The sequence below is a fragment of the Typopeltis vanoorti genome, chromosome 7 (assembly GCF_054136105.1).
Source record: "Typopeltis vanoorti isolate ZY-2024b chromosome 7, IOZ_Tvanoo_1.0, whole genome shotgun sequence".
NCBI lineage: Eukaryota > Metazoa > Arthropoda > Arachnida > Uropygi > Thelyphonidae > Typopeltis > Typopeltis vanoorti.
In genome coordinates this window covers 13721804-13748593 of record NC_143555.1, presented here as the reverse complement: position 1 = coordinate 13748593, position 26790 = coordinate 13721804, and the positions used below count along the sequence as shown (strand labels likewise).

At 37.3% G+C, this 26790-nt stretch overlaps 1 protein-coding gene across 2 annotated transcripts in view; it reads left to right on the top strand.

Moving 5' to 3' along the window:
* Window positions 1–26790, top strand: part of LOC150104492 (mitogen-activated protein kinase 1-like) — a 271472-nt gene that overhangs the window by 149767 nt on the left and 94915 nt on the right. For both annotated transcript variants that reach the window (XR_016548527.1, XM_090395183.1), the window contains exon 8: window positions 11727–11805. Coding sequence is in view for 1 of the 2 variants with exons in the window: in XM_090395183.1 (XP_090251309.1) it covers window positions 11727–11805 (79 nt within the window). In the remaining variant the exon portion in view is untranslated. The remainder of the gene's footprint in view (window positions 1–11726; window positions 11806–26790) is intronic.

Here is a 26790-nt window from a genome sequence, read left to right as displayed (position 1 = left end):
CATGCATTTCTTTGTCACAGCCTCCCACGCGGCTGCAATATTTTTGATGCATTTATAAATATCATACTGTTTCTCAAAAGATAGTTCTGGTCGGCATCTATTGCTGCTATAGCTCGGGCGAAAGTGGTTCGAAGATAGTGCACCTTAAATGTGGCAATCGCCCCCTTTGTCCATAGGCTGAATGATTGGAGTTGTATTTGGCGGCAAATAAAAAACTTTTACATCTGGATGGAGGTGGTCTAGGTGAGGTGAATGGCCAGGTGCATTATCTAAGATTAATACAATTTTGAAAGGAATTTCTTTCATGAACTTGAGGTACAAAACAATTTAGAAACCAGTCTTCAAACAATGTTTGAGTCATCCAGGCTTTTCAGTTTGAAAGGAAGTATACAGGCAAAGTGTGCTTGTTTACATTCTTGAACGCACTGGGATTTTCTGAATGATAAATTATAAAAAGGTTTCAGTTTAAAACCTACGATGTTCCCACCAAGGAGCAAAGTCAGCCTATCTTTAAGTGACTTAAAACCAGGCATGCTTTTGACTTCTTGGTGACAGTAAGTGCGTTCTGGCATCCTTTTCCATAACAATCCAGTCTCATCCACGTTGAAAAGCTGTTCTGGTTGATACCCTCTTTCCGTAATTATTTCATCCAGACCTTTAAGAAACTCTTGAGCTCCTTCCACATCCACACTTGCTGATTCTCCAGTGCAGGGGTTCCCAACCTTTTTGTTTCCTAGAGCACATTCTAAAATACTGATAGGGCAACGGGCACCATCTATTTTTTCAAGCAAATTTTTTGAATTCGTTTGTTAAATGAATACATACAAAATTTACATTCTAATCAAATGTTTTATTACTTAAAAGTTTACATTATATAAAAATTTAAATATATATATGCAAGTTAGTGTGATCTTTGGCATTGCATTTCATTGGCCAGTGCTTCATAATTAGGAGAATATGATGATATTCCAGTTCTTAAACTGGAATGAACAACTTCGAATGCGCATCTACTTTACATTGTATGCATTTAATACTCATCATGTGTCATTAACGCATGCGTCATATAGCATGCCATGAATTGTTGCATGATTATTTCAAACTATACGGCACACGGTTGAACAGCGGCGGGCACACACAAATTGGTCGACGGGCGCCATGGTGCCCGTGGGCATAGGGTTGGGAACCCCCTGTTCCAGTGACTCGAACCCTATGAAAATTGAATCTTCTTTTGAATCTTTTGAACCATCCTGTACTTGTTATAAATGTCTGAGTGTAATCTTTTCCGGCACGTTTCTTCAGTGTCTGAAAGAGACGTCTAGCCTTCGACTGCACTGTAAGAAGGCTTAAGGGTGTTCGCTTCTGTATTTGATCTTCCATCCAAAGAAACAATTTTTCCATTTCATGGATGGGCCTTGTACGTTGTTTTGTTATCACTGTTGCTCGCATGGGTGCCAAACCTTTAACAACTTCACGAATCTTTTCTTTATCTTTCAAAATAGTCGACACTATAGAATGAGATAACTTAAAATCACGTGCGATCACATTTACCTTCTTTCCTTCTTCATGCTGTTTGATCACTTTCAATTTTGTGTCTAAATCAATGGCCTTTCTTGCTTTCTTGACAGGTCTAGGAATAGACAAAGGCACTTTCCTCTTGGTTGACATGATCTGTATTTAAGTTTTGTCGATTTGGAAAAGGCATATGACAAGGTGCCAAGAGAGAAGCTATTCAATACGCTTCAGTTATATGGTGTCAATGGGGCATTATATCAAGCAATACTTAGTCTTTATTGGAGTTTTAAGTCAGCAGATAGAATTGAAGGAAGTACAGGATGATGGTTTAATGTTAAATCTGGTGCGAGACAAGGATGTACATTATCCCCTCTGTTATTCATTATCTATATGGATCACATTATGAAGGAATGTGGTATTAAACCTGATATCAAAATTGGAGATGTTAATGTCAGCTCTTTGCTTTATGCGGATGATGTTATACTTCTAAATAAATCCGCTACAAGTCTGCAAGATTCTCTGACTAAATTGAATAGCTGTTGTAATAGATATGGTATGAAGGTCAGCAATAAAAAGACAAAGACAATGAAAATAGGCAGAATCATTGAGAATGTCAACTGTGCTGTGAATGGAGAACCTGTGGAACAAGTAAAACATTTCAGCTACTTAGGCACGATTTTTACCGAAGATGGTAAATTAAATATAGAAATAGACAACAGAATCAGCAAAGCTGGTATGGTGGGAAGTCAATTGAATAAATTCATATGGAATAAGAAAGAAATTAGTCGGAACACTAAATTAGCTGTATACAAGACGGTGTTCAAACCAGTTTTAACTTATGGATCTGAGAGCTGGGTCAGAAGTAAAGCACTTGACCAAAGACTAGAGACCGCAGATATGAGAGTCCTCAGAAAGATTAGAGGCGTGAACAGATGGCATCAATGGCAATATCATATTAAAAATGAGGATATTAGGAAAGAACTTGACATTGTCAGCATCCAGGAATGCGTTAGCAGAGCTAATCTCAGGTGGTATGGTCACTTAAATAGAATGGGAGAGGAAAGATTAGCAAAACAAGTGTTCTCTGCCAGGTTGGCAGGAAAACGACCCAGAGGAAGACCAAGATATAGGTGGATTGATACGGTACAAAGTGCCTTAGACGATAGAAATATAAGATCTGATAATGTTGGAGTCTTGATAAAGTAACAGACTGATTTGGAGGAAAATTGTAGATAGGAAGTTAGTAATGATGTAATTTTTTCATGTAGTACTGTCATATCCTGTACACCCCTTGAGGGTACATGGCAGGAATTTGATGATGATGATGATGATGAAAAAATTGCTAATTGTAACACAAATTATAACTGAACCAAAAATAGTGAACATAGTATGTATGGAAACAGAAATCGAGACGCATGAATCGTGTCAAACACACGTTACTGGGCTGACGCTACAAGCACAACCATTCCCATTAGGCTACGGGGACCACACGGATAGGGCGTGTGAGTGTAGTAGAAAAATCTGTTACAGTAGTTCATACTGAAACGTGGTGCGAGATGCAGTTGTAAATCGATCAGTTGTAAAGTGCATAGGTTGTAAGTCGACGACTACCTGTACTGACTTCGCTTTGCATTCACATAATTATGGATATATGTACATATCAAGGCTGGTACAGTGGTTAATAGACATAATACACTCATCTCATAGACTTAAGTTCTTCAGCGATAACTAACCCCAAATAACAATCTATATGCTGAATATCAATTGTCATTCTGTCTGAATAGATTTTGATGAAATATGAGTCTGGAATCTTTTCTGAATTTATCAGCAACTTCACCTAATTGGACAATATGATTAATTTCATATCCCAATAAAGTTAGAACAAAATGTATATTTTATTATTTTACGATAATTTCTCTTTTGCCTTTTCTTTAACACTCTACTCTGGAGTGCTGATTGTCCAACTGATTTGGTTAAAGTTAACAGTAACATTAAAATGCATTTAAAATGATTTCTAATTATTGTATTTCATTTAGCAAAATTTCATTTAGTTTTTTTTTTCCTTTTTCAAGGCATTTTGTATAAAGGTACAAAGTTTAACTTGTATATAGTGTTTTTTTTTTTTTTTTTTTAGTTAACACAATACTTTCACCAGTGGTGGTGATATGAATTTCATCACCCAGTATGAGACCAGTGCCTTGCTTATTGAATGCCTGAAGTGACTTGAAAAAGTTCCCTATTTAGTTTCTAGAGTAGAATTCCTGGATTATCTTAGTCCACTCGTGGTGATACTACTAATGCACTTTAGACTAACAGCCTTTCCATGGATGGAATACACTCACGCACACACAAAATCTTAAACTATTGCATCATAAAGACAATTATTATTATCTCGGGCAACTCCAAGGAGTCGACAGACTCATCGAGGGAGGCCCTAACATTATGTCAAGAGCAACTATTCGACATTCACACAGTATCTATCATACCTCGCCTTGAACTCATTCACGGTCATAGCACCCACAACAGACTCTGGCAGCTTATTCCACTCATTCACCACTCTCCAAGTAAAAAACCTAGTTCTAACAGCCCTGCTAACTATACTCTTGCCTAGCTTCCATGTATGGCCCCTAGTCCTCCCACCACCAATCCTATTCTCAAAAATATCTTCTGGATTAATCCTAAGAAACCCTTCAGTAATTTGAATGTCTCAATCATATCACCCCTTTTCCACCTATCAACCAATTTTTGCAACCCACAAATCTTCAACCTGTTCTCATAAGGTTCATTCCACAAACCTGCTATCATCTTGGTCACTCGTCTCTGGATCCTCTCCGCCTCCTCCTCATCAAGAAGAAACTCTGGCACCCATATCTGGGCACAGTAGTCTAGATGGGGTCTTATCAAGGCTCGATATAGAGGAACAATAACTTGTTTGTCTCTGCATGTTAATTTTTTCAGCAACCAAGTGATTTGATGAGCTGTTTTGGCCACTTTTGCAATGTGTCCCCTAAACTTCAACTCCATATCCACCAACACTCCCAAATCCCTGGCCTCATCAATCTCCTGGAGTATGGTTCCACCAATGTGATATACTGCTGCTAATCTTTTTACTCCAAAATGCATAACCTTACACTTTGCCACATTAAATTGACATTCATTTTCCCTAGCCCAGTCCTCCAAACTATCCAAATCATCCTGCAAAATTTTGACATACTGTGCACTCACAATTCCTCTACTCAACTTTGCATCATCAGCAAACAAGTGAACACTTCCTCTCAGATCCTTTCCTATATCGTTAATGAACAAATTGAAAAGTAGTGGTCCAAGAACAGAACCCTGCGGCACACCACTAGTCACAAACCGTCTTTTGGACTCCACTCCTGAATAAACCACTCTCTGGTATCTCTCCATCAACCACCCTCCTGTCCATCTCACCAACCCTATATCTATCCCCATCTGCTTTAGTTTACTGATTAGAGTAACATGTGGTATCCAATCATACATTAAACCAGAAATGACACATTGCAAAGTGGATATAAATACAAACTGCTAGATAGCCTGTAAGCTGTTGATCAGGTATCTCACCCACCATGCATGCTTGCTCATCTTATCTTGTCCTACTTTCTCAATTCAGCATAGGCTTGCATGCATCAAACCACATATTATTTAAAGATTTTCATAACAGTGATTCTGTAAGTCATGCTTAGGCTCTCTCATTAAGTCAATTAAGTCTCATCTGTGCAGTTGTGATTGATGTGCAATATATTCACCAGTCCAGAGTTCCCAGAATTGAAGAACTAGTGGAAAAAATATGCTGCTATAATCTCATATATAGAGAACATTTCAGCAGCATATTTTTCCCACTAGTTCAATTAAAAGTAAGTAAGAAAGTAAGTTCCGGATTGGCTATCAGAGAAAAAAAATATACTTACAAAAAAAACTTTATTGGAAATTAAAGTAGATATCTTTCACTACTTTTCTACATAATTTCTGCCATTGTTCAGGCACATCATAACGGGGCACCAACTTCTTCTTTGACCTCATAGTCATCTTGAAACCACGCCACCAAGGAAAGATTTCAGATGATTGAACAGGTGAAAGTCACTTGATGCAAGGTCAGGACTATATGGGGGATGATGGAATTGTTCCCAGCCGAAGGTGGCGAGAAGTTGTTTGTTATGCCGGCTGTGTGTGGACGGGCATTATCATGAATCAAAACAACTCCCCTGGTAAGCATGCCATGTTGTTTATTCTGGATTGCATGACGCAGTTTCTTAAGGGTTTGGCAGTACATACTCATGTTGATTGTGGAGCCCTGACCCAAGAAGTCTATCAGCAAAATTCCTTGTCTGTCCTGAAACACAGCGCACGTGATTTTCCAATTGGAAACCATTGTCTTCAATTTCATCTTGACTGGTGATGAGGTGTGCCTCCACTCCATGGACTGTTGTTTGGATTTAGGGATTGTGTGCGACACCCAAGTCTCATCCCCGGTGACAAGTCTGCTCAGGAAAGCATCATCATTCTCATGGTAGCGTGTCAAGAATTCCCATGCACTGCCCAGCCGATTCACTTTGTGTTGTTCTGTAAGCAACTTCGGCATCCAGTGTGAACACAATTTCCGATAATTCAGTTTTTCCGTCACAATTTCATGAAGACATGAACTTGAAACTTCTAGAAATTGCAGCAAGAGTGACGTCATAGTGAATCCCCTATTCTGTCGAATCTTCTCTTCAACTGAACGCACCAAATCGTCAGTCACTAAAGATGGTCGCCTGCGCCATTCATCATCGTGTACACCTGTCCTTCCTTCATTAAAAAGTCTTACCCTACTTTGTACCATTTAATCACTCATTGCGTGTGCTCCATAAACCTCAACAATTTGCCGATGAATTTCAGCTGCTTTAACGTTCCTCGCATTCAAGAAACGGATAACTGACCTGATTTCACGTGCAGAGGGCGATTTGATTTTCTTAGACATTATAAACACACACACACCAAGAAGTGTACACACTGTGAGAATGTCTGAAAAATGGCACCAACGCCTTGCTAAGGAATCAATAAACTCAGCACGCATGCACACCATTGCGATCTCAGCACTGCAGTGAAAATATTTAAAAATGAAACTTACTTTCTTGACATCCTTCGTAATTTGTGTAATACCTTGAATTATTCAAATTAGTGTTCCTGTAGTCATGCATACATTGGCTAGGCAATTTGGCCACTGGAAATTAGCCAGTGAACATATTGGTCATGTGAAATACAAACACATGGATCGCACAGGATTGAAGAAACATAATCATGATTTGCAGAATGAGCATGTACTGTGAGAGTCTTTAAAGAGTCAGCAAGTAATTTGATAACAGCATACACTTTTGAAACCAAGGATAAAAACAGTATTGGGTTAAAGAACCCAATCTTGCATTGGGGTTCTGTAACGTAGACATAAAGTAATATTGCAAACACTGAGAACTACTGTATAAAAGAGTATATAATTGTCTTCAACAGGCAGCCTATACAGTCCAGCCATGATGAATATCTAATTGTTCGGACCAAAAACTTTGATGCTGTTGACACTTGTAAAGACATGACAAGGTGTCAAGAGAAAAGCCATTCAAAATGCTGCAGTTTTTATTATTATACGGGCGCTGTCATGGAGTCTAAAGACTCATCGTGGGAAACCCAATCTATCCACACAATCTATCATACCTCTCCTTGAACCATTAACAGACAAAGCACTTACAACTGACTCTGGCAACCCATTCCACTCATTCATCACTCTCCAAGCAAAAAATCCAGTCCTCGCATCCCTACTGACCATTATTCAACTTCCAGGGATGACCCCTTGTTCTGGTTCCTCTAGCCAAGTGCTGAAACATTTCTACTGCATCTATCCTATAAAATCCTTTAAGCAACTTGAATGTTTCTATCATATCTCCTATTTTTTTCTCCTAAAAATCAACTTCTGTAATCCACACACCTTCAATTTATCTTCATAGGGAACATTCCACAGGCCACTCACCATCTTGGTCACTCGCCTCTGAATTATCTCCACTGCTTCCTGATCCCCAAAAAACCCAGGGGCCTGACTTGCACACGGTAATCCATATGTGGGCATATCAAGACCTTATTAAGAGGAATTACAACTTCCTTATTTCTACTTGTTAATGTGTTCTTCACTAGCCAAGTAATCTTATGGGCTAATATAGCAACCTTAGCAATATGTCCTCTAAACCCACCCCTAAATCTCTAGATTAATCTATTTCCTAGAGTAAAATCCATCAATGTGATACACAGCTTGTAATCTATTACCCCAAATTGCATTTTTCATCATCATCAAATTCCTGCCATGTACCCTCAAGGGGTGTACAGGATATAATAGTATTACATGAAAAAAATTACATCATTACTAACTTCCTATCTACAATTTTCCTCCAAATCAGTCTGTAACTTGTCAAGACTCCAACATTATCAGACCTTATATTTCTGTCGTCTAAGGCACTTTGTACCGTATCAATCCACCTATATCTTGGTCTTCCTCTGGGTCATTTTCCTGCCAACCTGACAGAGAACACTTGTTTTGCTAATCTTTCTTCGCCCATTCTGTTTAAGTGACCATACCACCTGAGATTAGCTCTGCTAACGCATTCCTGGATGCTGACAATGTCAAGTTCTTTCCTAATATCCTCATTTTTAATATGATATTGCCATTAATGCCATCTGTTCATGCCTCTAATCTTTCTCAGGACTCTCATATCTGCGGTCTCTAGTCTTTGGTCAAGTGTTTTACTTCTGACCCAGCTCTCAGATCCATAAGTTAAAACTGGTTTGAACACTGTTTTGTATACATCTAATTTAGTGTTCTGACTAATTTCTCTCTTATTTCATATGAATTTATTCAATTGACTTCCCACCATATCAGCTTTGCTGATTCTATTGTCTATTTCTATATTTAATTTACCATCTTCACTAAAAATCGTGCCTAAGTAACTGAAATGTTTTACTTCTTCCACAGGTTCTCCATTCAACAACACAGTTGACTTTTTCAATGATTCTGCCTATTTTCATTGTCTTTGTCTTTTTATTGCTGACCTTCATACCATACTATTACAACAGTTATTCAATTTAGTCAGAGAATCTTGCAAACTTGCAGCGGATTTATTTAGAAGTATAACATCATCTGCATAAATCAAAGAGCTGACATTAACATCTCCAATTTTGATATCAGGTTTAATACCCACTTTCCTTCATAATGTGATCCATATAGATAATTAATAACAGAGGTGATAATGTACATCCTTGTCTCACACCAGATTTAACATTAAACCATCTTCCTGTACTTCCTTCAATTCTAACTGCTGACTTACAACTCAAATAAAGACTAAGTATTGCTTGATATAATGCCCCATTGATACCATATAAGTGTAGTGTATTGAATAGCTTCTCTCTTGGCACCTTGTCATATGCCTTTTCCAAATCGACAAAACTTAAATACAGATCTTTGATATATTCCCATGCTTTCTCGACTATTTGTTGTAAAGTGAAGATCTGATCCTGACAGCTTCTATTTGGCCTGAATCCAGCTTGTTATTCACCCAGCTTTTCTACCACAATTCTTCTCAACTATTTCTTAAGTATACTTATTTAGATCTTACCAGGAACACTCAGTAGGGAAATATCACTGTAATTCTCACATTAAGTTTTATTTCCCTTTTTATATATGGGGACTATGAGAGCACTATTCCAATCATCGGGAATTCGTCCCTCTGTCCAGACTTTCTGAACTATGCAGTGCAGCCACTGTAAGACTTTTATACCACCATACTTCAGCATTTCTGGTCGAATATCATCTACTCCTGCTGCCTTTCCACATTTGAAGCCTCTGATGGCTTTTTACCTTCAAGTATGGATATGTATTCTTGACTGCATGCCTGGTCAGTGTTTTTTACCACTGTGCTGTCATTGCTGCTTATTTCATTTAGCGGTTTTTCAAAGTAATTACTCCATACTTCAAGGATATCTTTTTCTCCCGTTTTCATGTTACCTTTATCATCTCTAACTCCTTTTACAGCACTGTTTCCTCCATTCCTAAGCTTCTTCAACAACCTCCAGAATACTTTGCCACCTTCTTGATATTTATTTTCTATATTCTTGCCAAAGTCCTCGCATGACTTTTGTTTAGCTAGTTTTACACAATGTTTAGCATTCTTGCATTTGTCTCTGTATTCTCTAAGAGCACAAGCTGATGTTTTTGCCAGGAACTTTTGATAGGCTTTCTTCTTTTCCTTCACTGCCTCTTTAACTTCCTGTGTCCACCATGGAGTTCTAATTTTTCTTTCCTTGCAGACAACTTTACCACATGCCTCTCTAGCTGAATCAATCAGGGCTTTCTTCAAGGCTTGCCACTGAATCTCCAAGATTTGATTCCTGTTCTCAAACTCTTTCATTTTTTCTTCAATAATCTTTGTGTATTTTAGTCTACAGTTCACATCTGAGAGCTGCTCAACTTTTATTCGCTTTAAAACTTTCTTACATGTTATTCTTTTCAATATGAAATTCAATTTTATCCTGCTCAAGACTAAACAGTGATCACTTCCAATTTCAAATCCTCTGTACACGCTGGTGTCCTGCACCAGGAAGAAAACATCGCTATCAACAGTAACATAGTCAGTGAGACTTTTCTTATTCCTTGCCTCTTCTCTCCATGTGAATTTGTGCACATTTTTATGTTGGAACATGGTGTTAGTAATAACCAGTCCATGTCCTGAGCAGAAATCCAACAAATATTTGCCATTATTATTAGCTTCGCTCTTTTCTCCAAATTTTCCCAAAATATTTTTCTATGTCTCACAATCATTTCCTACTGTGCTATTTAGATCCCCAACAAGGACCAACTTTTCCTTTTTCATTGTGTCAGTTGCTTTTTCTAAAGCATCAAAAAATTCCTCCACTTCTATCTTAGTAGAACCTTCTGTGGGACTATTGGCACAAATAAGTCTCATTTTCCAATTCCCCATTCTGATATTAGCCCACATTACTCTTCTTGAGACTGATTGCCATTGAAGAAGATTAGCCTCGTATTTTGTGTTGAATACTATGGCTACTCCTTTTTCTTGATTGTCATTTCCTGAATATAACATTTTGTATTTATTGCTCAGAAAGATCTGGCCAGTTTTGGTCTTTTTTGTTTAGATGCCCCTATTATGTCGATCTGGTACTTATCTAATTCTTCAGCTAGCTCCATTTCTTTGCCAATCAGGCTTCTTATGTTGATAATACCGATCTTTAACTCTGTTGATGTTGAGTTGGGGTGTGTTTTCAGATTTGTTCCAGTAGCTGACTTTTCGCTGTTCGCCCTGGTTCCCTGGCAAAAACAACGTTATCCTTGTTTAACTGGGTGACGCTCCAGCCGGCATGAAATTTTGTCATGTTGTACCATCGTTTTTTATTTTGGTTTAACCAATAAGAATACAATTTGGTCGGCTAAATCCCAAATTGCCAGCCCATCCTCGTTCGTTCAGTATCCAAGTAGATACCCAACAGGGTGTACTTCACCCTGTAGATACCAATCCTCACCTTCACCACGAGAAGGTGAGGATTGGACATTAGGTCAGAAGCCCTGGTCAGTTTTCCACATTCCTTTAAAGGCTATGTAGAGGTCTCCTCTCAATTATACAGCTTTGACCCTTAAGCACCCTATTTTATGTTTTTATGTAATTTTACATTTCTCGACATTAAACTGACACCCCTTAACTTTTGCCCATACTGACAACCTATTTGAAACTTCCTGCAAGCTCTCCACATCATCTTAATTAACTTTTAAAATATCAAGACATATTTCCAGTATTAATAAACCTCTGTTGATTTTATTTAGCACAGTTATGATTAGTTCACGACATGCTTTAAATATTTTCTATCAGCATCTCATCTTCACCCGACCATTCATGTTTCCTGTTGCATATTGAACTTCTTCTTTTAAAACATCAGGGTATATTTCCAGTATTCACAAACCTCTATTTACTAATACACTCCATTGACTATTATATGTGTGTGTAAAGCTTGCATATCAGCACTCTAGTACTTAAGTTTCACAGTATCAGGATGTAATCCAAATATATGTATTTATTTATTTCATATAAACATAGGCTTCATTAAAATGTTTTGCAAATGCTAATGATTTTCAGCATTTCCTGTTGCATTATGTATTTTGCTAGGCAAGAACATATTTACAGTCTTTACCAAAGAAACCTAAAGTTCCATGGGGCAAACTTTATCCAAATGCAAAACTGGAAGGTAATTTAATGACTTAAGCAAATTTTGGATTCTTATTTATCTTTAATGTTGTTCAAATTACTTCATAAAACATATGTATTATTTTATGTGTTTTGAGTAATGTGATAATTTAATTGTATTTCAATGTTATTTTTATTCAAAATATACTGGATTTATTCCACCTTTTTTTATGTAATAAGAAATGGACCTAGCAAACCTTTCTTAGGTTAACTGGAAATTTTCTCAAACTTTTATTATTAGTGATGATAATTTTACATTAGCTAAAAGTGTATTTGATAAAAATCAGTAAATAGGTAAGGATAGCTGATAACTGTTTGGTTTTGTAAATTGAGATAGTGCCACTTTATTGAATTAACTATTGGCTAATATAAGCAGACATTGCACTTTATTTGTGACTAGATTGCCAGCTTCTTCTTTTGTCATTCATTGCATGTCTTGTGGATGCCCCCCCCCCAGTCTGCCATAGTACCTCAAGGCTCTGTGCTTTCACCCACTCTTCCTCCTATCCATTAGTTATCTTTTCTCACTAACAGTGATTCCTTTTCATAGCTTTATTGACCACAGTACACTCCATTCCTCTTTATTCTTCACAAAACTTAATGCTTTACACACCACTTACTAGCCATTATCAAGTGGTGAGAAGATAATTTTGTAAATTTTAATGATCTAAAATTTATGGAATTACTAAATACTCAAAATGTAATTTGCCTTACTTCTGGAAGAAAGACCATGCTTCACTTTCCCTCACTTTTGATAACATTCATGCTTGATTTTATACATCTCACTGACTCTTTCCAGTTGCTTTCCAATAGACTCTTTGTCTCTGCATATATCATATCTTTACTATAGTTATTTCCATGTACACTGTTTCACTGAACTGGCCACCACCATTTCTCTACTTCTCTTTCATCAAGTCAGAACACCAGCATCTGCTAGTTGACATCCATATGCCATTTGCCTCCAAATTCACTGAGCAATTTCTCATACTCTTTCTTTATTCCATATACCTCTGTCCTTTGGAACTGTTTTCCCCAATATCTAATTCTTCAAGGAAACACATTAACAAATTTCGTTCTTCTCCCTAATCACTTGTCCTAACATGATTGATATTAAAAGGCAGGAAAAGTTTCTAACAACCACAAAAATAGGAATTTTTGTGATAATGACTATATGCATAAAGATTATTCTCTCAGCTGTTTAAAACTGTCTAGTGACTTCATTGGATATGTCACTATCCATTAGCAGTTTACCATGTAAAATTTATGTCCTTTCATTTCAGTTTTGAGTAAAATTTGTATGTGACTATAATTAGAGCTGCAGAGGGATTTGTGAATGGAATAGATGTTATCATCATCTTCATGGAGTCACATAGCTCATCACACCATCCTTAGATGCATTCAGTGTCTGCACCACTCTCCACACAACCCCCCCCCCCATCCTGTTCATACCTTCCTTATACAGCTTCCAGGGATGGCCTCTTGTTCTCCCATTGTTTCTATTCTTTGAAAAATCTCATCTACATTAATCTAGTAATAGCCCCTTGCTAATACATATCTCAGTTGTACCCCCCCCCCCCCTGCTTAAGCCACTAGATATTGTAATTCGCATTTTCTCAGTCAGTCTTCATACTCAACATTACAGAGAACCAGAAACTACTTTAGTCAATCATCTCTGGACTCTTTCCAACATCTCTTCCTCCTCCTTGAAAACTAGGTAACGAAATCTGTTCAGTAATTCATATGCAGTCTGGTCTGATTAAAGCCTTATACAGTGAAATCATAATATCCTTCCTTCTACCTCTCATTGTTCGTCTCCATCATTGCCGTAATATGCTGTGTTGCTCTCACAATTTTAGTGAAAGATCATGAAATTTTAGTTTCCATCCTAGATCTCTCATCTCCTCCACTTCCTTTAAGATATTCTCACCAATCTTAAACTCTGTATCCTATCTTTGCTTCCCAACATAACCTTACACCTTGCAACATTTAACTCTAACTCCACTCATTTTAGTTTTGTGAAACTTCAATTGATTGGGAGAATGGACAAACTGTTCTACTCTAAATAGTTCTTCCCAGTTTTGCATCACCTGCAAACAACTGCATATTACCATTAAAAACTTTTCCCACTATCATTAACATACAAGTTAAATAGCATTTGTCCCCAAACCAGATCATTGAGGCATTGGTGTTCTTCTAGGATATCACTTTCCCCATGTACAACCTGCAGATACCTATCCAATCTGCATAATAATTTACTATCCAACCCCATTTGTTCCAATTCAGTTATCAACTTATGTGGCAATCTATCGAAGGCCTTTTCAAAATCTAAATGTACCACTGTTTATGCATCCCACTTGTCTGATGCATTTGTCACCTTACTATAATAAGTAAGTAGATTATTAAAACATGATTGTCATTTAGCAAACTTATGTTATCTATGAAAGAGAACACTGCTAGTTTTAAATCTCTGTCCTTACTAACCTCTAGGACACTGTGATGGTCATTCCAGACAAACAGATTGGCCCTATAATTTGAAACCTTAGTTCCAATCCCTCCCATACAGTGGAACAATTTTACCCTTTTTCCACTCCTTTGAAATGTTGTCCAATCTAAGACTCATGTTAAAAAAGGTACATCAAAGCTGTTAACTATCTGGTACATTCCCTCAAAACATATGGTGATTTATTATCAAGTCCTATAGCCTTATCGACTTTAAGCTTACTCACAATTCATCATTTCCCTTCTCACTGCTCTGAAGGTCTGCATGATGTCACAGTCATTCACAAGGATGAAATACCTTTGAGTTGCTCATTTAACATCTCAACTATATCCTATTCAGGGATTATCATTTTACCATTTTCACTACACAACATCATTCTTCTATAATCATTCTTTCTGCTGGCCATGTATCAAAAGAATTCCCTGGAATGTGGCCTCATTAGCTAACTGCTGCTTACTGCACTTTTGCTACCCTTATTACCCTACCCTACCTCTTTGACCTGGTCATGGATGTACTAGTGTAGGATGTCAAGAAGGAGGCACCATGGAGCATGCTATTTGCCGACAACATTGTTCTATGCGAATCATCCCGAGAGAAGCTTGAAAATACCCTGGAAGAGTGGAGAAAGGTATTGGAGGAGAGAGAGGCATGAAAATTAACTGGGAGAAGACTGAATATATGTCAACGGGGAGTGACGAGGATATGATCATACGACTTCAGGGTGAACGGCTAATTCCAGGGAAGAAATTCAAGTACCTTGGGTCAGTCGTCGAGAGGAATGGTGACCTGGATGAGGAAATACAGCACCGAATAACATGCAGCTGGATGAACTGGAGGAAGATGAGCGGGGTCCTGTGCAACAAGAGAGTGAGTTGTAAGAGGAAAGGAAAGCTGTATAAGATGGTGGTGAGGCCGGCGATGCTTCATAGCGCGAAGACGTGGCCTATAACAAAGGCACAGGAGAGGAAGATGGAGGTAGCGGAGATGCAGATGTTGAGATGGATGAGTGGTGTAACAAAGAAGGACAGGATAAGGAATGACTACATCAGAGGGACGGTTAAAGTGGGACCAATTGGCAAGAAGATACAAGAAAGTAGGCTGAGGTGGTTCGGACATGTAGAGAGGAAGGGTGAGGAGTATGTTGAACACAAGTGGAGTATATGGAGTTGGAGGGAAGGAGGAAAAGAGGCAGGTCCAAGCTCAGGTGGAGGGATAAGGTGACAAAGGATCTTAGGGAGAAAGGATGGAGTCCGAAGGACGCCCTGGACCGGAGAACTTGGAAGAGGAAGGTTAAAAATCGGTGCGCCGACCCCGTTTAACATGGGATAAGGCATAGTGAAAGAAGAAGAAGATTAAAGTGAGTCAGCTTTGTTGTCTTCTTTTTCTATTTCTCATGCAACTGATTATTACCACTCATCTTGTTCTGCCTCTGTGATGCTTTCATCTTCCAAATTGCATGCCTCAGCTCTTATTTATCATTCTTTCTTTATTCATTTCATATCTACTTTATTTAACCTCCCAACCTTTGGAATTAAGGGGTGCTTAAGGGTCAAAGCTGTATAACCGAGAGGAGATCTCCATATAGCCTTTAAAGGAATGCGCAGAACCGACCAGGGCTTCTGACCTAATGTCCATTCCTCACCTTCTCGTGGTACACCCTGTTGGGTATCTACTTGGATATTGAACGAACGAGGATGGGCTGGCAATTTGGGATTTAGCCGACCAAATTGTATTCTTATTGGTTAAACCAAAATAAAAAACGATGGTACAACATGACAAAATTTCATGCCGGCTGGAGCGTCACCCAGTTAAACAAGGATAACGTTGTTTTTGCCAGGGAACCAGGGCGAACAGCGAAAAGTCAGCTACTGGAACAAATCTGAAAACACACCCCAACTCAACATCAACAGAGTTAAAGATCGGTATTATCAACATAAGAAGCCTGATTGGCAAAGAAATGGAGCTAGCTGAAGAATTAGATAAGTACCAGATCGACATAATAGGGGCATCTAAACAAAAAAGACCAAAACTGGCCAGATCTTTCTGAGCAATAAATACAAAATGTTATATTCAGGAAATGACAATCAAGAAAAAGGAGTAGCCATAGTATTCAACACAAAATACGAGGCTAATCTTCTTCAATGGCAATCAGTCTCAAGAAGAGTAATGTGGGCTAATATCAGAATGGGGAATTGGAAAATGAGACTTATTTGTGCCAATAGTCCCACAGAAGGTTCTACTAAGATAGAAGTGGAGGAATTTTTTGATGCTTTAGAAAAAGCAACTGACACAATGAAAAAGGAAAAGTTGGTCCTTGTTGGGGATCTAAATAGCACAGTAGGAAATGATTGTGAGACATAGAAAAATATTTTGGGAAAATTTGGAGAAAAGAGCGAAGCTAATAATAATGGCAAATATTTGTTGGATTTCTGCTCAGGACATGGACTGGTTATTACTAACACCATGTTCCAACATAAAAATGTGCACAAATTCACATGGAGAGAAGAGGCAAGGAATAAGAAAACTATGTTATTGTTGATAGTGATGTTTTATCCCTGGTACAGGACACCTGAGTGTACAGAGGATTTGAAATTGGAAGTGATCACTATTTAGTCTTGAGCAGGATAAAATTGAATTTCATATTGAAAAGAATAACATGTAAGAAAGTTTTAAAGCGAATAAAAGTTGAGAAGCTCTCAGATGTGAACTGTAGACTAAAATACACAAAGATTATTGAAGAAAAAATAAGAGTTTGAGAACAGCAACCAAACCTTGGAGATTCAGTAGCAAGCCCTGAAGAAAACGCTGTTTGATTCAGCCAGAGAGAGGCATGTGGTGAGGTTGTCTGCAAGGATAGAAAAATCAGAACTCCATGGAGGACACAGGAAGTTAGAGAGGCAGTGAAGAAAAAGAAGAAAGCATATCAAAAGTTACTGGCAAATAAGTCAGATTATGCTCTTAGAGTATACAGAAGCAAATGTAAGAAAGCTAAACACTGTTTAAAACTAGCTAAACAAAAAGTCATGGGAGGAGTTTGGCAAGAACATAGAAAATAAATATCAAGAATGTGGTAAGATATCCTGGAGGTTGTTGAAGAAGCTTAGAAATGGAGGAAAGAGTGCTGTAAAAGGAGTTAGAGATGATAAAGGTGACTTGAAAATGAGAGAAAAAGATATCCTTGAAGTATGGAGTAATTACTTTGATAAATTGCTAAATGAAACAAGCAGTGATAGCACAGTGGTAAAAAACACTCAACAGGCATACAGTCAGGAATACATATCCATACTTGAAGTAGAAAAAGCTATCAAAGGCTTGAAATGTGGAAAGGTAGCAGGAGTAGATGATATTCGACCAGAAATGCTAGATTCCCTGACTAAAATTGAATAACTGTTGTAATAGATATGGTATGAAGGTCAGCATTAAAAAGACGAATACAATGAAAATAGGTAGAATTGTTGAAAATGTCAACTGTGTTGTGAATGGGTAACCTGTGGAACAAGTGGTAGGTAGTGAATCGAATAAATTCTTATCGAACAAGAGAGAAATTAGTCGGAACACTAAATTAGCTGTATACAAGACAGTGTTCAAACCAGTTTTAACTTATGTATCTGAGAACTGGGTCAGAAGTAAAACACTTGACCAAAGACTAGAGACCGCAGATATGAGAGTTCTGAGAAAGATTAGAGGCATGAACAGATGGCATCAATGGCAATATCATATTAAAAACGAGGATATTAGGAAAGAACTTGACATTGTCAGCATCCAGGAATGCGTTAGCAGAGCTAATCTCAGGTAGTATGATTACTTAAACAGAATGGGCGAAGAAAGATTTAGCAAAACAAGTGTTCTCTGTCAGGTTGGCAGGAAAATGACCCAGAGGAAGACCAAGATATAGGTGGATTGATACGGTACAAAGTACCTTAGACGATAGAAATATAAGATCTGACAATGTTGAAGTCTTGACAAGTAACAGACTGATTTGGAGGAAAATTGTAGATAGGAAGTTAGTAATGATGTAAATTTTTCATGTAGTACTATCATTTCATATCATGTACACCCCTTGAGGGTACATGTCAGGAATTTGATGATGACTTTTGGAATTGCATTGAACCATTTCTTCCACCAGATAGTTCCTGAACAGAGCCAAAGTAGCAATGATCTCTTTTTCATCCAGTTTCTCTCAAGCCAAATCTTGAGTTTGTTATAATCACCAGACTTATATTCTGCACATCCCTTTCTCACAGAAGTCCTTATATGGTACCATTTACAATAACATCCTCTAATGCAGCGCTTCCCAAACTGTGGGCCGCGGCCCCCTTGGGGGATGTGGGTTTTGTTGAGGGGACCGTGAAATAATGAAAAAAATTTAAAATCTTTTAAGACTAAGTAGATTTTTTTGATCTTAAAAGAAACCTATTTATTATTTATTATTTCTTTTTTTGTTATTTTTTATATTTTAATGGAAAAAATCACACATTGGTGTGGGTTCACAAATTTTGCTTCCGGCGTATTTCGGCACTTAATGAATATTAATAAATATATGCTTATTCATATAAGTTTCATTTCAAAGCAGAAATCTAAGAATTGTAGTTTAAAATATTTCACCTGATATTGGTGTAGTAGTATTGAAACACATACATCACATTAAATTGTTATTAAACTTCTTTTAAGTTTTTAATTCTTATTTATTTATTACTAATCGTTTTACTTTTCATGTGCTTGTACTGCAAATGTACAATAACAATATATCTATCTATATAAAATATGAGATAATGTGCCATGTCAAATACGTATGTAAGATGCTAAAAATGTAATATTTACATTTAATGTTTGCAATATTCACTGTGTATGTTTTGTATTGAATATAAATACAATAAATATTATAATAATATATGTCTATATTACGATTGTTTTTCGAGTGCAGGGGAGGGAGCGTGAAATATTTTAATTTTTCCAAAGGGGGCCCCTGACATTCAGAAGTTTGGGAAGCACTGCTCTAATGAGATATCAAAACTACAATCGTTGATTCTTGTGTACCCTCTGTTACATACTGCCTAAGGTAGTTGTTTCTAAAAAAAATATTCAAGAAATTCATTCTCTTTGTTCCCAGATGCTGTCTCTACATTCCAATCTATACTGGTTTCCATAAATTAAGGAACAAAGAGAACAAAAAATTCATGATAACTCAAAAACTGTATGATGAATTTTTATGCAGTTCAGTGAAAAGCAGTATGATATGAGATGTGACAGGAAGGGATACCCAGAAATTGGAAATAAATAGTTTAATTCAGTGACAAATGGGTACATGAAGACAGTGGTCAAAAACAAGAGGTCAAAATGTGATTGTCAAATTGCCTCAATAAGTAAGGTGGTCACACCTCACAGCAAAACAGTGCTCACAATGTTGTTTCATATGGTTTATAATAATGTCCAGGAAATGTTCATAATAACAGCCATTGCTCCTGTAAAACTCTCTTGATTCATGCAAGGTTTTGGGGAGAGAGGTTGAGAGCAGCAACACATTTACCTAGTGCATTCCAGACATGCTGAATACAATTAAGGTTAGGAGACTTGGGTAGCCTGTCCATATGTACGATAGTGTCTTCTTGAAGATATTAGTTAGTCCACGAGGTTCACTTGATGAGGATGAACATTATCGCCTTGTAGGATAAATGTCTCCTTTATCACACCTGCATGTGGATGAACATAGGGATCCAGAACATCATCTCAATAAGTTGCAGCATTCATCGTTCACATACAAGAAGCACATACAGGTTGTTGCATTCACCCAACAAGATGCTTCCTTAAACCATTACGTTACCTCCGCTATATGTCCTTTTCACAGAGGGATGATAGCACGTTATCATCCCTTAAAGGTTTCCCTGATTCTCTCCAGATCAGAGCATATCACTTTGTAGAGCAAATTGGAACTCATCTGTAAACAATACTGACCCCCCCCCCATTGGTCCAGTTGATGTGGAGCCTGTTCCATCCTACAGCAGCTCATTTTAGTTCTCTCCTGTGGCTTTGAGATAGGAGCACAGAGACTACCCATTGCATAGCATACAGACCATCTTCATGAAGCCTTCTGTGCACGGTGGAAGCAGATATCAATATTCCTGTAGCTGATTCAGAATAGCATTCCTGTTTTGGGGATCAGATAATCAGGAATATTAGTCACCTACTGTGGTCTTTTATAACCTGTGGCCTCACTTCACTGTATCTCATGGATGCTGTTTGTTGACTGTTGGATTTGGTTGTACAGTCTGTGAACCATGCTCAACTCGCATGCTACCATCTGGCTATCTCTGCCTGACTTCAGCCAGCCATCTAGTATTACGATGGTTTGCCACCTGAATTCATCAGTTAAATGTCTTGCAGCCATATCCAAGATTTTTGCTATCATGAAATGTCTTGTTCTCACTCCAGACAGGAAATGGAAAACAACTCCAAAATGCTCACTTTTATGCTGTGGCTCATTTGCATACTGACTAGACTCAGCATCACTTTTTACTTAATGTACCTGATTTTCATATGTTCCCCATCCCAAGTTATCAAGATTTTTCTCTTCGTTCCTTAATTCATACCATACTCCATCCAAACCACAGCCACTATTTGCTCTTTTCATTTCCACCATGAATGGGCATAACCCTTCTGCTACCAGCACCATCACAATGCTTCCTCCCTGACCTGTCTTCATGAAAAACATCTTATACCTCCGTGTCTATTTTTGTCAGGATATCATCCTTGTTCAAGCTCATCTCACTTATTCCGACAAATTTTAAGTGAATAATGAACTTTGATCAGTGCAAAAATTTCATAACCCTTGTTTCAGATATTTCTGGCATTTGTGAACAAATACAACCCCCCCCCCCCCCCATAATTCCTTTTATCACCAGTCATATATTCCTCACTTCACTTGAATGTTCCTCTTCGCACATCCTAGCCATCTCAATCCTTTCCTGTCCACTCCTGCATCCATCTCTGCATGACTCCTCTGCTATTTCCCTTTCTCTGTGTTTCTTCTTTCTCATTCTCTTCACTCATGCCACTCACTTCTCCATTCACAAGCTCTCGTACCCTACTTTCCTACTCTTCCATATCAATTCTTTTTTTTCTCAGTTGATTTTCTTTTTATATGATGAGATATATGGATTGATTATTGAGTTTGCTAAGTTTGCCATATAATGGTGCTTTGGCTAAATATGATGTAAGATTTGACAAAAGTCATGGAAATCAGAATACTGTGTAGAAGCTGTTACATCTGAACACTATTTTTAGAGACAGTGTGAGCATGGAAGTACTCTTTAAATTTCAATGGATACGAGTATATTACTTTTTTAAAAAAATTCAGTGGTACTCATTTTAAGCCCATCTTCATCTGTAAACCACCTCAAATCCCTAGAGGTTTCCATGATATGATATTAGCTCTTTTGTTCATTGCAGTTTAGAACTGTTTCCACATTTACTTAAATGTTGGTTCTTTGTGTTGTGACAGGATTTTTTTTTTGTGTGTGCTCTCAGATTGCTTGTTTGAAATCCACTGAACTCTTTCAGCACTTTAAAAATAATATTTTTTAAATTTATTTATCATATGGTACAGAGCAGGTTTAATTAAAAGTAAAACCAATCTTTCAAAAACAGAACAGAGTATATAAAATATAAGAGTAAACCATTATAAAAAGTCATCATTTGTATCATAGGTTGATGTCAAATTCATCAGCCATTCAGCTGCCTTTGTCGATATATTCAGTGTCTGATGGGTTGCCAGGAAGGCTTATAAACTACATTCATTGATGCTCCAGGAATGCAAGTATGCCACACTCCTGCCTTGTTCAGTTCTAAGACCAGTTAAATGTTTGCCAGGCATGACAAGGGAGATTAAAGCCAGATGGTCGACTAATTGGAGCCTTTATAACTTCTTTGTCGAACAGTGTTCGACACAGAAAAGAGTGCAACATGTTGTTCCACTCTTCTTTCCAAGCATTGGAAACGTTAAATCCCTTGTCAATAAGCTGTTTTGAAGATTACAAGGAGAGATGATGTCAAGATCTGAGTCTGTCACATCCTGCCACTTACAGATCAATGTGGATTTGGGAGTTGTGGTTGCTCATGATTTATGTATATTATCTTTGAAGGAAGTGCTTCCTGCATAGGTGTGGTGGCTATACTGATTAAAACTGTAGAGAGATTGATTTGATTGTCATCATTATTGTCATCATGTTTTTCAAGGATTTAGGACTATAGTGGCCTTCTCCAGCCTTAGAAGTCATCGTTGAATCTCTTTAGAGGATGTCCTGATTTTCTTTTTCCTAATATTTTGTAATTTAAGGCTTGTTTTATTAATCTTTCTGTTTTCATTCTTTCAGCGTGATCCATCCATTTATGTTTATATTTTTTAATTTTTTCTATTACTGATTCCTGGTTTAATTCGTTCATAATTTCTTCATTTCTTTTGTGATCGAATAGAGTATATTTTGCAGTTTTTCTCGTAAACTTCATTTCAGCTGTTATTAATCTTCATTTGTCTTTTTGTTTTATTGTCCAGATTTCATACAGTAGGACTGGTATTGTATACTTTTAATCTGGTGTGTTTTTGAACTAGGTTCGGTTTACATCATCATCATCATCAAATTCCTGCCATGTACCCTCAAGGGGTGTACAGGATATGATAGTACTACATGAAAAAATTACATCATTACTAACTTCCTATCTACAATTTTCCTCCAAATCAGTCTGTTACTTGTCAAGACTCCAACATTATCAGATCTTATATTTCTATCGTCTAAGGCACTTTGTACTGTATCAATCCACCTATATCTTGGTCTTCCTCTGGGTCGTTTTCCTGCCAACCTGGAAGAGAACATTTGTTTTGCTAATCTTTTCTCTCCCATTCTATTTAAGTGACCATACCACCTGAGATTAGCTCTGCTAACGCATTCCTGGATGCTGACAATGGCAAGTTCTTTCCTAATATCCTCATTTTTAATATGATATTGCCATTGATGCCATCTGTTCACGTCTCTAATCTTTTTCAGGACTCTCATATCTGCAGTCTCTAGTCTTTGGTCAAGTGTTTTACTTCTGACCCAGCTCTCAGATCCATAAGTTAAAACTGGTTTGAACACTGTCTTGTGTACAGCTAATTTAGTGTTCCAACTAATTTCTCTCTTATTCCATATGAATTTATTCAATTGACTTTCCACCATATCAGCTTTGCTGATTCTGTTGTCTATTTCTATATTTAATTTACCATCTTCAGTAAAAATCGTGCCTAAGTAGCTGAAATGTTTTACTTGTTCCACAGGTTCTCCATTCACAACACAGTTGACATTTTCAATGATTCTGCCTATTTTCATTGTCTTTGTCTTTTTATTGCTGACCTTCATACCATATCTGTTACAACATTTATTCAATTTAGTCAGAGAATCTTGCAGACTTGTAGCGGATTTATTTAGAAGTATAACATCATCCGCATAAAGCAAAAAGTTGACATTAACATCTCCAATTTTGATATCATGTTTAATACCACTTTCCTTCATAATGTGATCCATATAGATAATGAATAACAGAGGGGATAATGTACATCCTTGTCTCACACCAGATTTAACATTAAACCATCTTCCTGTACTTCCTTCAATTCTAACTGCTGACTTACAACTCAAATAAAGACTAAGTATTGCTTGATATAATGCCCCATTGACACCATATAACTGCAGCATATTGAATAGCTTCTCTCTTGGCACCTTGTCATATGCCTTTTCCAAATCGACAAAACTTAAATACAGATCTTTATTATATTCCCATGCTTTCTCGACTATTTGTCGTAAAGTGAAGATCTGATCCTGACAGCCTCTATTTGGCCTGAATCCAGCTTGTTCTTCACCCAGCTTTTCTTCCACAATTCTTCTCAACCGTTTCTCAAGTATACTTGCATAGATCTTGCCAGGAACACTCAGTAGGGAAATTCCTCTGTAATTCTCACATTCAGTTTTATTTCCCTTTTTATATATGGGTACTATGAGAGCTCTACTCCAATCATCAGGAATTCGTCCCTCTGTCCAGGCTTTCTGAACTATGCAGTGCAGCCACTGTAAGACTTTTATACCACCATACTTCAGCATTTCTGGTCGAATATCATCTACTCCTGCTGCCTTTCCACATTTCAAGCCTTTGATGGCTTTTTCTACTTCAAGTATGGATATGCATTCCTGACTGCATGCTTGGTCAGTGTTTTGTGCTGTGCTGTCATCACTGATTGTTTCATTTAGTAATTTTTCAAAGTAATTACTCCATACTTCAAGGATATCTTTTTCTCCCATTTTCAAGTCACCTTTATCATCTCTAACTCCTTTTACAGCACTCTTTCCTCCATTCCTAAGCTTCTTCAACAACCTCCAGAATATCTTACCACATTCTTGATATTTATTTTCTATGTTCTTGCCAAACTTCTCCCATGACTTTTTGTTTAGCTAGTTTTACGCAGTGTTTAGCATTCTTGCATTTGTCTCTATATTTTCTCTAAGAGCACAAGCTGACTTATTTGCCAGTAACTTTTGATATGCTTTCTTCTTTTCCTTCACTGCCTCTTTAACTTCCTGTGTCCACCAGGGAGTTCTGACTTTTTTATCCTTGCAGACAACCTCACCACATGCCTCTCTGGCAGAATCAATCCATGTTTTCTTCAAAGTTTGCCACTGAATATCCATTCAGTGGCAAACTGTATGTTAGTTTACAGTTCACATCTGAGAGCTGCTCAACTTTTATTCGCTTTAAAACTTTCTTAAATGTTATTCTTTTCAATATGAAATTCAATTTTATCCTGTTCAAGACTAAATAGTGATCACTTCCAATTTGAAATCCTCTGTACACTCTGGTGTTCTGCACCAGGGAGAAAACATCACTATCAACAATAACATAGTCAATGAGACTCTTCTTATTCCTTGCCTCTTCTCTCCATGTGAATTTGTGCACATTTTTATGTTGGAACATGGTGTTAGTAATAACCATTCCATGTCCTGAGCAGAAATCCAACAGATATTTGCCGTTATTATTAGCTTTGCTCTTTTCTCCAAATTTTCCCAAAATATTTTTGTATGTCTCACAATCATTTCCTACTCTGCTATTTAGATCCCCAACAAGGACCAACTTTTCCTTTTTCATTGTGTCAGTTACTTTTTCTAAAGCCTCAAAAAATTCCTCCACTTCTACCTTAGTAGAACCTTCTGTGGGACCATAGGCACAAATAAGTCTCATTGTCCAGTTCCCCATTCTCATATTTGCCCACATTACTCTACTTGAGACTGACTGCCATTCAAGAAGATTAGCCTCGTATTTTGTGTTGAATACTATGGCTACTCCTTCTTTTCCTTGATTGTCATTGCCTGAATATAACATTTTGTCCAGTTTTGGTCTTTTTTGTTTCAGTCACCCCTATTATGTCGATCTGGTACTTATCTAATTCCTCAGCTAGCGCCATTTCTTTGCCATTCAGGCTTCTTACGTTAATAGTACCGATCTTTAACTCTGGTGATGTTGAGTTGGGGTTTGTTTTCAGATTTGTTCCAGTAGCTGACTTTTCGCTGTTCGCCCTGGTTCCCTGGCGAAAACAACGGGGGCCTTGTTTAACCGGGCGATGCCCCAGCCGGCATGAAATTTTGTCATGTTGTACCATCTTTTTTTATTTTGGTTTAACCAATAAGAATACAATTTGGTCGGCTAAATCCCAAATTGCCAGCCCATCCTCGTTCGTTCAGTATCAAAGTAGATACCCAACAGGGTGCACCATGAGAAGGTGAGGATTGGACATTAGGTCAGAAACTCTGGTCGGTTCTCCGCATTCCTTTAAAGGCTATGTGGAGGTCTCCTCTCAGTTATACAGCTTTGACCCAGGTAGTTAAATGAAACCCTTCGGTTTCATTTAACTACCTATTATAAGCACCCCTTCGGTTTACATATAGAGTCAATTACAACTGTTATTTTTAAATATTTCACAATTTTTAGGTTTATATCTTTTTCATATGTAATCATACATCATAGGTAGTTAAATGAATTCACCTGTCTTAAAATGTTATTATCTGTTACTATTTTAGTTCTTATTGGATCTTGTCCTTTAAATGTCATTATTTTTATTTTTCTGTTGATATTATCATTCTATAATCTTTGGCTATTGCATTTAAATTTAAAATATCTTTCTGTAAGTTATCTTCATAATTTGTAATTATTATTTCATCATTAGCACGATGGAGAGTGTTTAAGTTCACAGTAAGAGAAAATTTAATACCTTGATGGAAATTTTTATTCCATTTTATTATTATTTTATTTAGATAAATATTAAAAAGAGTCGCTGAAAGGGAACATCCCTGTCAGACTCCTTGGTTGAACTCTCTCTCTCTCTTGGATATGATAGTTCATAATTTAATCTTATTTGTATTTGGTTATTTTCATATATACTTATGATAGCTTTTAGAATATTATTTGATTGTC